At 46.1% G+C, this 16,860-nt stretch overlaps 1 protein-coding gene across 6 annotated transcripts in view; it reads left to right on the top strand.

The window, feature by feature from the left end:
* The window catches only part of LOC126535933 (TBC domain-containing protein kinase-like protein), a 75,590-nt gene that overhangs the window by 26,855 nt on the left and 31,875 nt on the right, over positions 1-16,860 (top strand). For all 6 annotated transcript variants that reach the window (XM_055073334.2, XM_055073336.2, XM_055073333.2 and 3 more), the window contains 2 exons: positions 1,190-1,289; positions 1,350-1,396. In XM_055073334.2, the coding sequence (XP_054929309.1) occupies positions 1,190-1,289; positions 1,350-1,396 (147 nt within the window). The remainder of the gene's footprint in view (positions 1-1,189; positions 1,290-1,349; positions 1,397-16,860) is intronic.

The following is a 16,860-nucleotide window of genomic DNA, read 5'->3' as shown; positions in this document are numbered from 1 at the left end:
AGCAACATATTACACGAATAATGAATAATTTGTTTAGCGCAAAACGACAGAGACAAGAAAGACGACAGGACAAGGCGCTACTCTCAACTGACATCATTTTATTGCGTCACTCCTTTATAGACCGCTCAAACCAGAGGAACATGCGCAGTGAGACCCATGCGGTGGAGCCACCAACATCCGATTCCAAGAGCGCACTCATGCGACAGAATCCAAAAAACCAAATTCAGCGCTGTACAAGGTTAAGGAAGGCACACTAATGCACTGTGACCCCAATGACTGAATGAAAAAAGCTTCCGATAACTCTCGGGCGGTGGTGTCACGGCTCTTTTTCAAAATCGTGGTATCACGAAACATGGGTTTGCACTTGCATGTTTTACAATGCTGAGCCAAATGGGAACCGGTGCCTGTTGGTATGGATCGCTCATGTTCTCTAAGGCGCTCGTTAACACAGCGGCCTGACTGCCCTACATACACTTTGCCACATGACAAGGGAATCTTATAAACCACACCGACTCTGCAATCTACAAACTTCACGTGGTTCTTTTCACAATCAGGTTTTTTACTTGTTTTAGAAATACGGCTGCACAACATTGACAGTTTCTGAGGAGCGGAAAACACTACCGGAATTTGATATCTATGTTCCTCTGGTTTGAGCGGTCTATAAAGGAGTGACGCAATAAAATGATGTCAGTTGAGAGTAGCGCCTTGTCCTGTCGTCTTTCTTGTCTCTGTCGTTTTGCGCTAAACAAATTATTCATGGATTCGCACCAACTAGCCCGCCAACGCATTGTGCTGAACATATTACACAAATAACAAATGTTGCCTTGAATAATTCTCGAAGTCACGAATCACTAAGAGCGGCATCACAGCACTGCCATGTACGTAGGTGCACTCATGCTATATGCATCGGCTCTCTGGCTGGGAGCGCAGCACCCACAAGAAGGGCAAATGGCATTCGGTTTGAAATTTCAGCTCTTCTCGCCGCATAGCAATGTAATACTTAGCAGACACAATCATTTGTGTGCATCGTGTGCACTGCACTTGTCAGCTTAAAATGGGCAGACCTGGTGAGGGGCCCTCTAACACCTGCCTGGCACAAGTTTAAGAAATGCCACTTGTAAGTTTCCATGCTGCATTTTTACATTGCCGCCAAAAAAAAAAAAAACCTTTTTATTTTTTATATTTTCAGCATTGTACTTTTAGAAGGTGAGGAGCTTGGGCAGAAAAAGGACACTGTGTTCTTTTATGATGACACAGTAGTGCTTCTTCCTACGGAGCAGCTTTGCCAGGTACCCTCATTCCAGTAATCTGTTTGCATGAAGCATTGCCCGCTCTTATGTCCATTACAGAGACTGAAAGGAATGGATCCAAACCTTTACTATCCTCTAATAGAAGAGTAAGTCTGCCAACAAGCGCATTATTTTTCATTGTCAGTTCAATGGAAGGCCGCAACATGGAGGAAGGTTCATGAAAGGGAAAAATTGTCATCTGCTCAACTGTAGCACGAAGCCTTGTGCTAGAATCGGGTGCATGTTCTTTTGCCTTCATGAACATTCCTCCACCTTGCGGCCTTCTGCATGACTGCTTTGCCATGTCCAGTGTTCCTTTGATTTGAGCTGTTGATGAATTCACCCTTGTGCTGCAATCTGCTAGCCTCCTGGTTAGCTCAGGCGGTAGAGAAACCACCCTGGAAAGGCGTTGGTCCTGCGTTTTATCCTGAGGCCAGGACTAATTTTTCTTCAATTGCGAAGCTTTCTTCCCGAGAGACCTGTATGTGCTTCTTTTGTAGCTTTGTGCTACAGTTCGGTGGATGACAATTTTTTTTTCATTGTTCACTGTCTACCTTGACTTTATCAGCTGCCAAGAACCAACTAGTAGCTTGCCAATGTAAAAATTGAAATACCTTAAAAGGACATGAAAAGCTTTGGTAGGGCTAGATTAGTAGACTGGGGCCTTCCTAAATAGCAAATCAATCACTTTCACCATTAGATGTTGTAAAGTGAGTTATGTCAAACTTACACGGTCTTGAAATTCCTGGATTACCTCACTGCTATGTATCGCAGATTGTAACAACAGTGTGAATTATGTGAATGAAATTCATTGCTTTTAATGTCCAAGCAATTGTGGCAGCCTTTATAAATCTTTTTTTTCTTTTTTGTATTGAAAGAACCCACAGTTACAATCTTAACACGAGGGCGTGTCAAAAGCTGTCCACACTCATATGACACTTTCTGTTGACCACACTGCCTTATGCACTCTTTTAATATGACGGTTGCTGTCTCTCCTGTCATGGTTGTGTAGGTTTGAATGTCAGTTCAGCTGCAGCTGTGATAAGAAAAAGGATGGCTGCTTTACATGTAATTTGCGCAGAAGATGACTGGTATTTCCAGTGTACTAGTATTTATTGAAAACTTTGTGCAAAGTGCGCACAGTGCAGAGATAGTGTTTCACATTGGACAAGTGTGTATTGCATTTATACGCAATCTTAATGAGACCTGATTCTGTCAGATTCTACTTTTGACAGATGGACAAAGTGTGTTAAAGCATTGTATGCTTATGTTGAAAACAAATCAGTCTTTTCTGAAGCTTGGCTGAAGTAAATTCTGGTATGAGAGTGTGTGCAACTTCTGAATTGCCCAGCGTGTTTTTCATGTTGCTACAACATGGTGGTTTCAGCATGGAAGCTTCCTTTTCTGGAAAGCACCCTGTTTCACACGAAACTGCATTTCACATTCTGTGTAACTGAATTGAGTAGACCATAAATATGATTGCTTTGGCGCAAACAAGGAAGGACGGAAGGGAACCTTGTTCCTTTCCGTCCTTCCTTGTTTGTGCCAAAGCGATCATATTTATGGTCTACTCAACAATATGAACTGACTAGTTCAGCAACATGTACTTCTGGTGTGTAACTGAAGATTTGCTGATGTCAGTACCAGGGAGTGAAGCCCATTATGATGAGTGCTGTTGGTTGAAAAATGTGGCACCCTCCATGGCGTCCCGTCAAGTCTAGGTTATGTCATGACTGCTGCCATTGGCCTGTTAGGGCAGCTTATAATGATTTTCTGCAGTAGCAATTTTCTGCTCTGGCCATCAGTGTCCCTTAAGGCCCCATAGAAAATTTTGGTTATGCACTCGGAGTTGTAAGGGCTGGTTAGGGAGCGTTCTACTGCAATAATTTTGAGAGAGAGGTTTTAGTAGCCGAGCTGGAAGCAAAGAAATGTCTCCATGTGCGAGGCCACACGTGTCTTCTCCGGTTGCCTGAATTGAGGACGTGCCTTTTCTTTTCCCCGAGAGGAGTTGTCCCCGCTGGTGCGTGTGCATCGTTTGTGACGTTGCCTCTCTCACAGCCAGGGTGTGCCTCTGTTGAGGACAAGAGTGCATTTCGCTTCACTTTTATTTTCTTAACCACCCCTCACTGGGGGTACTACATAAGGGGTTGGGTTTATAAGTGTTGTTTGTTCTAATTAGTGGCCACACGAGTTCAATGCTAGTATTAAGCTTATGAGCAAACGTCGATGAACAGGTGATTTTGGCTATGTGACGGGGCAAGCCCCGTCACATTGTTGCTTTAATGTTCAGCTATTTTGGCAGTTTAACACTTTGCAGGCACAACCGTGATTGCCTGTTTGCAATGTCCAAACATGGTGAGGGGCCCTATGTTAATGGTGAAGAATGTTTTCGTCATGTAGGATTGTCAGCAAAGCCAGAACAGTCAAGTCAAATTAAATTGTGGGGCCCCAAAACTGCGCAGTAGCTGTGAATTTTGACCACCTTGCAGCTCGATGCATGGCGCACGAGCACCCCCTTGGAGTGAGAACGAGAATCGAACCAACGAGTTCAGCAGCAACCGCAACGCTGCCATGGCAACAGTGACGGGTTGGAAGGATGCCAGGAGGGTACTTGCTTCAAGCACAGGTTTATGCACTAGGCATCCGTTAATTCGCTTTGGGTTAATTCGATCCCGACCAAGAGTCCCGGCCAGCGCTCATGCATTTCTATGTGTCCAAACTTTCGTTATTTCGATTTTAAAATTGTCCTTCACTGAATAAATCAAACTTGCCCAGTTGGCGCACACACACTTGACCTCTGTGGTGACCTCTAAGGTGTCATAATAGTAACCTTACTTGCGGCGTCTGTCTTAGCGGAGCTTAGGGTACAGCGAGTGCATTGAACATGTTATCTGTCAAAAATGCCTAGTATTTCTAGCTTGCCCTAGGAAGATTTTCAAGCAATAACCATAGCTTATAATGTCTGATTGTGGTATTTGCCCTATTCTAACGAGTGCCCCATTTCTTTTATTGTTTCTTTTTGTAAAAGAATTGTCCGAAAATTGCCTGCTTAGTACAATTGGATACAATATCAAAACCGTCTATGCATCGTTCATATGCTTTAAAGCATAACACGGCTGCAGTGAGGCGAAGTTGCCTTTAAACACCCAGCGGCGACGCTGAATTTAGAAAACCGGCTGCCATTGTGCAACACACATTACATCCTTGCCCAGTTTTCTTGCTAATAAATTGCCCTTTAGATTTCTACATTGTTTATTAGCTTTAATGTAATCTCTACGTTAATTTTCTACTTTGAACACTTAGAAAGTGGGCATGGATTTGATTGAGGGGTGTGTTAGAATCTGGAAAATGCTGCTAAATGAATCAGCAGTCTAGATTGGAAGTGTTTTCTACCTCATTTATTTCGACCTGTTGGATAATTCAATTAATTTCCTTGGTCCAATCAGGGTCGAATTAATGGAAGTCGACTGTACAGACCAGTTTTTGAAGCAGGTGAAATTGGCTACAGTGAAGTTGCAAAAGAAGGCCCTGTGATGTAAAAACAATCTGTTACTTGCCAGTCTTTGCTGTTCCAGGCCTATTGCTGCTTGTGTGCTGTGTCTAAAGGTAAATCATCATTAGTAAAGTGCTTTCTTACCCTTAAACTCCTGTGCTCAGGGCAATATGAAAAACAAAATCTTGATATTCTTCTTTTTCCCCCTTGTCATGTCCGCAGGATTTTTACAAATTTCAAAACTCACAGGTTGGCAGCTCTGCACGCACACTTGCATGTCTGTTTCCCATAAGGATGTCAGCGAAAACACAAACTCTTGCTTTCTTCTTTTACAAGCATGGAAGGAGATGGCGATGCAGCAAGATACCAGGCTACTCAATTGGTTGACGTTCATCTTCGGAACTTTTTAAAGCGCAGCAAAAAGGCAAAATACATAAAAGGAGACTCTTCACATTGTCAGACCAGTTATATTTCCAGCTGTTTATCTATGTAACCAAAAATATGGGCCGATCCTAAAGATAGTGCAGTCTAAAAATGTGGGCTGTACCTGTGGGTATGTAACGTTGCCACTGCGTATGTGTCGCTCTTCAATGAACCTCTTTGTTGCCAACTTGCGTCAACGCATATGTGCCACTGGGTATTCACGGATTTCGTGGCAGCAGCCCCAGATGGTGCAGCGTGCCCAGAGGGAAGCGCGAGAGAGGAGCCCGGCTGGAATGAAATGAGAGAAGCATTCCGGGCAAGTTGGTAATCCAAGACTCAAGGATTATTGCGCAACAAAAAATACTCGAATGTAAGAGAAGAAGAACACACACCAAGCGCTTGATGTGTGTTCTCTTACGTTTATGTCTTTTTTGTTGCGCAATAATACTTGCATCAGTTCGTCTAGTCTCGTCTTGGTGTTGCCATCATCATCAGCCTATTTTATGTCTACTGCAGGATGAAGGCTTCTCCCTGCGATCTCCAATTACCCCTGTCCTGCGCCAACCGACTCCAGCATGTTGAATTTTACCTTTGAATTGCCCAAGGATGCTTTTTGCAGTTTTTAGACATAAGGCTGTTCATTTATAAGGACCACCTATATTAGTCGTACCCGCCTCATTCAAATATGGAACTTCTTCCGTTTGATTTATGTCACTCTAAGCTGGCCAAGAGGGGCATTGCGGTGTCATGCTTGAGGTTGTCTCTTGCCAAGTTGTTTCACCATAAGGTCCAAATTGGTTTCTCCTCCCAGGTTAAGCGTGTCCGTAATGCAATATTTATGCAGGCACTACTCCAGGCCATATGCCACCAGACCACTGACACTGGGGTTGAAAAAGGAGAAAATAGAGAGAGTTGAAAGTTTGAGGTACAGTCAACGCCCAGTTTTTTGGACTCCGTAGGGCCGCGAAAACGTCAGAAAAATCGGGCAGTCCGAAAAAATGAATGTGTGTTTTAGTGCACTTAGGGGCTCTAATCGCCACCGGTACGTCCGTAAAAGCTCATAAGACCTGCCAATACACTTATTAGGCATATTGGTGCTCGTACTGTGACAGGAGACGATGGGTGCACGCGTGTATAATTAAAGAATACATACCGTGTCCCGCGACAATTGCCCCTTCCTATGCTTGTTAAGCTTCGTCACATAACATTTCTGTACTGAGGTGAAGCTGACTTTCGGTTACCAGTATTAGGGGCGAGCTCCACCACTGGAAAAGCTAGTGCCACCGTTGGCGTGACGTGGCATGAGGGATCACGTGAACACAGCGGCCGCGTCGGCTGCTTCGGAAGCGCCGAAGCGAGCTGAATACGAAAGTTTAAAGTCCCACCTGCGCCGCGGTTCTGATTAAGTGGTGAGGCTTCACCGCCTTGGGTGTCTGCTTGACAACATTTGAAAGTACTATAATAGGTAGTGGCTGCCTTTGAAGGCATGCAGCATGGTAGGCTACTGCTCGATGCCGCAGTGCCGGACGCACGCAGCGGAGCTTGGTGTCAGCCTTATTCACACGTAACCACAGGGCAAGGAGCTGCGTGAAGCTTAGCTGGCGAAACTTAGAACCGGCAGACAGCCATCGGCTACAACTCTGGTATGCAGCAAGCACAGACGTCAGGAACATTTCTGCTACGGCGCTGGGACTGCACGATGTTCGGTGAGTAGCAGAAAACGCGCACGGAGACGCTCGCCCGCGCCCGCTGCCTAGCTAATGTCATTACGGTTTGGTCTATGAACTTGTTGATGCTAGATACTAGCAAGTTCACTGGAATGGAAAGGGAGCGGTAAGACGCACATTAAAAAGAAGGCATGGCATATGGTCATGTTTGTGTTATGAATTAATGCACTGGATTACGAAAAACAAGCAGAGGGAAATTGCACGCTGAGAAGACAGATAAACATACAGTGCGAAGCAATTTTAGAAATAATATTGAAATGTCCAAGAATTTAGAAGACAAAAAAAGATTGAACCGTCGCGACGGCACATCACAGTCGCCGTAGCTAGGCATCAAATTCTCTATAACGGAATTATTTTTGAACAATTCTGATAACATTCACGCAACAATGGTTGCTTGTGTACTGTCAGATGCTCATATGCTGCAGCCTAAAGCTCACGGCATGGTGCGAAAACGCGCTCACAGCAAAAGCAAAACATGCATGCAGACGTGCAGTCGGTCGCTGCGAACCCGTGCGATCGCTGGATTGAGGCTCCATTCTGTTATGCCCCATTTGTTTATACAGACAGCCCACTATAAGAACATATTTCACATAGTTTACTCTCAGCGTTTGCCTACCTTTCACGCAAGAAGCCTGTTCGGGAAACTCCATCTCGGTGACCGCGCGCAGTGGCGTTCACTGTATGTATTCGGTAAAAAGATAGCGTCTGTAAACGATTCTGTGCTTTCAGTTTGCCCAAGGTTATTATGTCGACAGTCAAAAACTTCTCTCGTTTTGAGAGTACCTATATAAATGTCCAGGAGGGCTGCCGCGTGGTGTTTTTATTGAGAGCCGCAAGTGAAACCTATAGGGAGCGCCCCGCATGATCCCTCATACTACGCAAGGGAGATGCTTCCGACAGATGGCTACTCCATAACTCCTCACCGCTAATTATGCAACGCGCCATGCTTGCCGAGCTTCGAAGCCCATCGCGAGGATTACAAAGGCGGAGTCGGTGCCCTTGCTGACAGCAGCGAATTCTTTCAATGAAAAACACCACATCGAATGGCAAGAAGCTTAAAGGGCTCCTCACCAGGTCTGGCCATGTTGAGCTGACAAGCGCAGAGCATACATTGCGCGATAACAATCGTGTCTGAAAAGTATTACATCGCTATGCGTCGCGGAACGATCTGAAATTTCAATCTGGACGCTGTTTCCCTCTTCACTCGCAGCCACCGCGCTCCAAGCTGGACGATGACGTAATCGTGCTCCTACGCCTACATAATTGTGTCTGCAGTGTGATGTCGCTCGTGGTGACAAGTGATTTCGAGAATTATTCAGGACATCTGTTGTCTGTGCGATCTGTTGCTTGAATTGACGAATTTAAGTTTAGAGAAATAATAAAACACACATACGGAGTGTCTGCATGTTTTTTTTTGTTTTACTTTGCACCGAAGCAAGAGAGATGTACCTCCGCTTCGTCTGCTTGTTCCGACTGTTGTGCGGTCATGCGTGCAGGTACCAAAACTATGCCATTTTCTACCGTGTTCCAGCGCGTGGTCGCGCTCTGCGATCCGCTTGTTCTGCCTCATTATTCGTGTAGCACTGAATTATACCGCTAGTCATGTTTCCTTGTTTCCTTGTACACAGCGCACAAAATTGCGCACTACGCAAACGTGACAACAACTCGCACGCGACGCCGTCGGTAGAAGTGCGTACGCCGGAAAAAAAGAAGGCGAGGTGCAAGAAAAAAAATGAAGGTGGGGCCTGTGACGTACGCGCCAGGTGATCCTCGAGGTCCGGTATGGGAGAACGCAGGGAAGGAATTTTGTTTGTGTAGGCTAGACGGGGCGAGTGGAGAGGTGGTGGTTGTGAAAAGCATTTATTGGGCTATATATACTGAGATGTGCTCGGGGAGAGACCTCTAGTGGGTCACGCCCCTTGCAATACTGGGCGGAGACCGGATACTGTCTGGGCGAGACGCGTGTATTGGTTAACGAGATGTGCCTTGCCAAGTTGCCGATAGGTGTTCCCAGTGCGAGAAGATGCACATTGGAAGTGGGGATCGGGAGGTCGAGGGCTCTCTTGAGCATTTTGCGGTGTACAACCTCCAAGCAATCTTCGTCATGTTTCCGTAAGCGTAGGTATGGGGTCGAGTACAGTACTCTACTAGTTACGAAGGCATGTGCGAGCCACACCGCATCCTTACTTCGCAACCCTCCTCGCTTGTTGGAAACGCAGCGAACCATCCGGCCCACCTGGTCGCCGACCTTGTGGAGTTTGGCAAGAGTTGTGTCTGCCTTGCGATGTTGATTAATGAAGAGACCGAGTATTCGAATCTCCTTCACTTCTCAGATGGGGCCACTGGCGAGAGAAAGCTGAACTGAGATTTTGCATTTCGAGGAAGGTCGAATATGCACAAATTGAGACTTGGACAGGGAGCATTGGAGGCTGCTGTAGGCGGCATAGTGGTATAATATGCTCGCCGCTGCTTGCAGGCATTCCTCCATCTCTCCTACATTTCCCGTAGTGACCCAGATGGTGATATTGTTGGCTTACAGCGCATGCTGAACACCATCGACACCCACCCGCTGTGCCGGGAGGTGTGTCATGGCAATGTTAAAGAGAAGTGGGGACAACACAGCGCCTTGTGGTGTGCCCCGTGTTCCCATCTCAAACGGGCCGTACTCTGTCTCTTGTAGGCGTATATTGGCCAAGTGGTCCGTTAAAAAATGTTTGATATAGTTGAATGTGCGAGTGCTGTAGTTGGTCTCTTGCTTGGCAGTGGAGCCCGCCTGCTGAAATCATGGATTCGCGGCACTGAGATATTTCTGTCTCGGCTGTTAATGGGCCGATTCGAAAATTTTTTGTGGCATAACGCTCCCTAGAGGACACGTAACAACTTCCAGCGCATAACCAAAATTTGCTATGGGGCCTGGTGAGGGGCCCTTCAAAAGCAAACGTGGAAGCAGTTAGGCCTAGTGTTGTACAGTGGTGGCTACTGCTGCCAGCGGATTTGCATGCGAGAACGCCAGTTCGAGGCAGCGAGATAATAGAAAGGTTTAGCTTGTCTGGTATTCGGGTAAATGCAGGCGGATTCGGACATTGGGGCGGAGGTGTAAACTTGAGTGGCCTGCATGGCGCAGCCACCTGGTGATGCGGAGCTCAAACAGACAAAAACAGCTAATATTGCCTTAGTCAAGTGTATTCTACTTCGCTGCTGTTGTAAATTTTTGGCACTGGCATAATCGTGTTGCTGCCATAAATTTACACCCGCAGCAAAGTAAAATACACTTGGTTAGCATTATTAGCTCTTCTTCCCTGTTTGAGCTCTGCGCCACCAGGTGGCTGCACCATGCAGGACCCTCCCGTTTACGCCTCCTTCCCAATGTCCCAATCCACCTGTGTTTACCCGAATACCAGACAAGCTAAATCTCTCTAATAAAAATGGCAGTGGTGGTGGTTTTGATTAGTGTTGTTTCGAACCTGCAATCATGGCAAAAAGTCCGGAATATCAGGCAGCGAAGGGTTCTTGCATCCGAAATTTTGGACGTTCTTATACATTGATTCTTGGGGTATTTGGTGGTGCCGAGAAGCCGTACGGATTGTCGAGCATGTCCGAAAAATTGGGCGTCCCAAAAATCAGTCGTTGATTGTAATGACATGTGTCCATAAGGTTTCATGTGGAATGAAAAGGGTGGCTGGAAAATTCAGTGTTGATGTGATATTTTTCAGCGCCCTGCATGTTGTCACGTTTATGTGCCCTTTCTAAAGTAGATAGTTACATTAGAAATGGCCACCATCACTCATGGGTTTATATTGTAGCGCCCATTGGCGCTGCTGCGCACGGATGCTAAAGGTCGGTGTGCTCAGTCGGCACTACAAAAGATGACGAAAATAAAGTTGAGCAGCGCATGCTCGCGACGCAAGCATGGCACACACTAGTCTGTTATAAGAGCCTGCCACGCTGGTCCTCTTGTTCTAGCACTCCACTGCAACCCCTCGGTTTCCGACAATATAAACCCATGAGTGATGGATATGGCATAAAACACAGATGCACGTATGTACCATGTAGAGAAGAGGTAGTGTACGAGTTTCCACTGACTTGTGGAATGTTCTATGTGGGGATAACTGGAAGATGTATCAATAAATGTTTAATGGAGCACTTCAACCCACTAGAAGAAGAAAACGTCGGTTCCTGACATTGGTCATTTTGGACTACGATATGACTGACCCCAGCAATCTACTGCCTACAGGCAACCTTCTGCCTGGTGCTACCTCACGCCCTCAGGACGTCACAGCTCTACAGCTTCGCCTGCCCACGTTCTTCCACAAGGACACAGGTTTGGTTCATCCAAGTCGAAGCCTCCTTCGACCTACACCACATCACCTCAGAGACTTCTCGATATTGCCACTTACTTGCCAACCTGTGTGCTGTCCGCCACAAGGTGGCGGACCTCATTGCTGCACCTTTGGGGGATGCCCCATACCAGCAACTGAAGCAGAGTATTTTGGACAACGTGATGGCATCTGAAAATGCGCGCCTCCAGCACCTACTCACCTTCGAGGAGCTTGGAGATCTCTGCCCTTCCCAGCTGTTCAGCAGCATGTGATGGCTCCTAGGCTAAAGCAATGTCGACGCGAACAGTGCGCTGTTGAAGGAGCGCTTCCTTCAGCGCTTGCCACAGTCCGCCTGCCTTGTCTTGGCCGCTGCAGAAGGCTTGACCCTCGACCGCCTCCACCGGCTCACTGGTCGAGTCCATGACGCAACTTCTCCTTCTGTCGCCATCCTCCATCATGGCCTGTTCAGAGTCCCGGATCAACCAGCTCACAGTCTCTATCGACGCCTTTTGGACATCCTCTCATGACCAGCGTGGCCCCTCTTCATGGCCCAGCCGCCATCCCTCTTCCCCGAGCAGTCCCTCCTAGCACAGTCTTTGAAGCTTGCCTATTTGTTGGTACCATCGCACTATCCAGCACTGCGCCCACCAGTACAAGTCCTTATGCCAGTGGTTGGGAAATGCACTGAGAGATCACTGACGACAGCAGGTTATGAATTGCATTTCTGGCCTATGCTTCCTTGTAGACACGGGTGCCAAGGTCAGCGTACTGCCATCCTCCAAACGTGATCGTGCTTTTAAGTCGCCTGGCCCTGTGCTGCACGCGTTGAACTCTACCTTCATCGCCACATATGGTCTACCGTCCCTCACTCTCGACCTTGGCCTGCGTTGCATATTCGGGTGGGTCTTCCTCGTAGCCGACGTCAATCAGCCTATCCTCGGCTGTCACTTCCTGACCCACTTCGACCTTGACCTCAGCACGCGCCATTGTTGCCTGATTGACAGCGACATAACTCTCCATCCCTGAAGTTCTGTCAGCTGTCACTCTCACTGGCATCTGCATGCTGATTCCACTATGCCCATACGCTCACATCCTCGAAGACTTTCCTGAAGTGACGAGGCTCTGCAATTTATATCAGCCACCCAAGCGCAGCATAACGTACAACACTGTCACGTGTGGTCCACCCATTGCAGCTTGTCCATGCCGCCTCTTCGGTGAGCATCTGGCCATTGCTAAACGGTAATTAGAGCACATGCTCCAGCTAGGTATTATTCGCGCTTCGTCCAGCAGTTGGGCCTCCCCACTCCATCTGGTGCGCAAGAAAGCACCGGGTGACTGGCATCCGTGCAGTGACTACTGGGCGCTCAATGCTCACATGGCCCGTGATAGCTATCCCCTCACATATCCAGGATTTGACAGGCCCCTTGGAAGGATGCAAAATCTTTAGTAAAGTGGACCTTGTCAAGGCCTATCACCAAATTCCCCTTGAGCCTGCTGATATACCAAAGATGGCCATTACTACACCCTTCTGCCTGGTTGAGTATGTGCAAATTCCCTTTGGGCTACGCAGCGCAGCTCAAACGTTTCAAAGATTCATTGCTGAGGTAACACGCGGACTCCCGGCTGTATTTGCCTAAATCGATGACATCATCGTCGCGGGTCCCAATCCATGAGATCATGAGCATCACCTCCGGGAACTCTTTCAACGCCTTCAAAAACTTGGTCTGGTTGTCAACACTCAGAAATGCGTCTTTGGGTTTTCCAAGCTCGAGCTTCTAGGTCACCACATCACATCTTTTTTTTTTCAAATTCAAATTCAAATTCTTTATTTCTGCCTTGTACAAATACAGACAGCGGAGGCGCAGAAAAAGCTGTCAGAAACAGCACAATGCGTTGGCGGGCTAGTTGGTGCGAATCCATGAATACTTTGTTTAGCGCAAAACGACAGAGACAAGAAAGACGACAGGACAAGGCGCTACTCTCAACTGACATCATTTTATTGCGTCACTCCTTTATAGACCGCTCAAACCAGAGGAACATGCGCAGTGAGCACCATGCGGTGGAGCCACCAACATCCGACCCCAAGAGCGCACTCATGCGACAGAATCCAAAAAACCAAATTCAGCGCTGTACAAGGTTAAGGAAGGCACACTAATGCACTGTGACCCCAAAGACTGAATGAAAAAAGCTTCCGATAACTCTCGGGCGGTGGTGTCACGGCTCTTTTTCAAAATCGTGGTATCACGAAACATGGGTTTGCACTTGCATGTTTTACAATGCTGAGCCAAATGGGAACCTGTGCCTGTTGGTATGGATCGCTCATGTTCTCTAAGGCGCTCGTTAACACAGCGGCCTGACTGCCCTACATACACTTTGCCACATGACAAGGGAATCTTATAAACCACACCGACTCTGCAATCTACAAACTTCACGTGGTTCTTTTCACAATCAGGTTTTTTACTTGTTTTAGAAATACGGCTGCACAACATTGACAGTTTCTGAGGAGCGGAAAACACTACCGGAATTTGATATCCTTCCTTCGTATTTGATATCCTGCCTTCGTAGGACCGTCACCGGGAGAGCACCACCTTCGACAGCTGTGATCAAAAGGACAGTATCTTTCTTTAGAGACAATGAACTTCGGCTGTTACTCAGTGACAAAGAGGGCGGTTTTGTGATAGCTCCGTCTGCTGTCTTCAACAAAAAAGCCATTGAGGCTGTCAACAAGAACTTCATTCTGGCAAATGAGAAAGCTCAGAAGGTAAAACGCAAAGCCATTTCTTTGTTGGAAAATATGGGCCTCACCAAGATTGTGAAAAATGTAAAACAATGTAAGGTACTTGCTCTAGAGGTTTTTTTCACTGCAAAAACGCACAAACAGGACGTGCCTTTCCGTACAATAGTCAGTGAAAACAACTGTTGGCAGGTTTTGGTTAGCCGCTTTTTGCAAAAACAATTGAAGCATTTAACTATTGACGATCCTTATGCCATAAAGGATTCTTTCGATGTTGTTTCCTTTCTGGAAGACAACCATTCAGTAGCTGACATTTTTTCTGTTGACGTCGAAGATCTTTACTATTCAATACCGCATGATGAGCTATTTCGCAGTGTGATGACGTGCATCGAAGAAAGTGGCGAGGTAGATTTTCGCAATGTGACCGGGTTGTCTTCGGAAAGTTTCATGTCCCTTCTTGAATTTTATTTAAGTGCAACTTTTATCCAGTTCGAAAACAACCTTTTTATCCAGAAAAATGGTGTGTGTATTGGTTCATGTGTGGCGCCTGCTCTTTGTAATATCTTTTTATCGTTTGTCGACCGCGCTCTTAAGAGTGCCTTAAACAATGACTCAGTTCAAATTTTTAGATATGTTGACGATTTTCTTGTTGTGATGAAACAGACTAACAATGACTGCTCCGTGACGGTAGCTGATATTTTAACTCTGTTCAATGACAATGGCAAAGGATTAACTTTCACACATGAGCTATCTAGGGACGGAAAACTCCAGTTTTTAGATTTGCAGCTTTCCTTACAAACAGGCCACGCCTGTTGGATGTATTCGCCACGTGCACGTAAGGAACTTTTACCTTACGCGTCTGCGCACTCAAAGACTGTGAAACGCGCCATTGCTTTGATGTGTTTAGAATCTTCCTTAATGAAATCTTGTCATCACTCTGCGAAAATGAGTTTCATTGCTCAGTTAAATAGGCTGCAGGCTGCTGGTTACCCAAGTGTGGTGGTGACGTCAGTCTCGGAGGTATTGCTTCAGAAACTGAAAGGGAAGCGGCACAAAAGTAACCGCATCATACAAAAGAAGAGGCCTGAAGTTGTGCCGTATTGCCACAGAGTGGCTCACAATCTAAAGAATGTCGCCACTAGATATCAAATTCCGGTAGTGTTTTCCGCTCCTCAGAAACTGTCAATGTTGTGCAGCCGTATTTCTAAAACAAGTAAAAAACCTGATTGTGAAAAGAACCACGTGAAGTTTGTAGATTGCAGAGTCGGTGTGGTTTATAAGATTCCCTTGTCATGTGGCAAAGTGTATGTAGGGCAGTCAGGCCGCTGTGTTAACGAGCGCCTTAGAGAACATGAGCGATCCATACCAACAGGCACAGGTTCCCATTTGGCTCAGCATTGTAAAACATGCAAGTGCAAACCCATGTTTCGTGATACCACGATTTTGAAAAAGAGCCGTGACACCACCGCCCGAGAGTTATCGGAAGCTTTTTTCATTCAGTCTTTGGGGTCACAGTGCATTAGTGTGCCTTCCTTAACCTTGTACAGCGCTGAATTTGGTTTTTTGGATTCTGTCGCATGAGTGCGCTCTTGGGGTCGGATGTTGGTGGCTCCACCGCATGGTGCTCACTGCGCATGTTCCTCTGGTTTGAGCGGTCTATAAAGGAGTGACGCAATAAAATGATGTCAGTTGAGAGTAGCGCCTTGTCCTGTCGTCTTTCTTGTCTCTGTCGTTTTGCGCTAAACAAAGTATTCATGGATTCTGTCAGAAACAGCTTGACAAAGCCGCAGCCCCCTTTCGCTTGGCAGAGGCTTCACAGCAAGGCTTTTAAAACAAAGGAAATTGCAGTCTAATAACACTTATACATAATGAACAAATACAAAAGAAAACATAACAAAATTATACAATATTTAGACAATATTCACCACAAAGAAGAACAGAACCTACATGGTAACATAGTACGCAAAGCACCGTTTGACGCACTGAAAAGATCAAAATTATTATGTGCATAAGCATTTAAGAGGGAAGGAAGAGTGAATTGTAGGCGTTCTCTACCGGAATTTATTCGAGGGGTTGGCACTACCCAATTTTCCGTATGTCTTGTCTTGTAGGTCGCTTCTCGGGTACGTAAATCAGCAAGGTAACGTATGTGGTTTACATTTCTCCGTGTTTCCAGTTTAAACTGAACACTTAAGTGGTATTTGTACAAGTTGTGGATCTTCAGCACACTACTTTGCAGAAAGAGATCCGCGCTCGGTGAGCCCCAGGGGACATTGTGAACATGACGAAGGAACTTCTTCTGCAAAATGTAGATGCGCTGAAGACAGCTAATTGTGGCTGTGCCCCATACTAAATGGCAATAGTTTAAATAGGAGTAAAAAAGTGAATTGTAGAGGAGTAATTTTACTTGCCTTGGAAGAACGTATCTGAGCCGGCCTACGATCCCAGTTATTTGAGCCAGTTTTGTTGTGATATGGTCCACGTGATTTTCCCAAGACATACAGGAGGAGAAAACTACTCCGAGACATTTAAATTGCTCAACCACATCTATACGTCGTGAATTCAGCTTAATCTCGAGGGGCGAGGGAACTGGCTTATTTTTAGGGCGGAATATGACAGCTTGTGTCTTCTTTTCATTTATACGCATGCACTTGGATTCAGACCATTTTTGTAATTTGTTCATAATGTCATTGCATTCTCGAACAAGAAGATCTAAATAATTTCCAGCAAGAAAGACGCTAGTGTCGTCAGCGTAGATAACAAATTTAGCAGTGGAGTTAATGTTGGAGATATCATTAAGGTACATATTAAATAGTAACGGTCCCAATATACTGCCCTGTGGGACGCCAGAAGTAACAGATTTTAGTTCAGATTT

This window comes from Dermacentor andersoni, chromosome 4 (genome assembly GCF_023375885.2).
Source record: "Dermacentor andersoni chromosome 4, qqDerAnde1_hic_scaffold, whole genome shotgun sequence".
In the NCBI taxonomy this organism is placed as follows: domain Eukaryota; kingdom Metazoa; phylum Arthropoda; class Arachnida; order Ixodida; family Ixodidae; genus Dermacentor; species Dermacentor andersoni.
The sequence above is the reverse complement of the archived record's forward strand: the minus strand, read 5'-3'. Positions and strand labels throughout refer to the sequence as shown.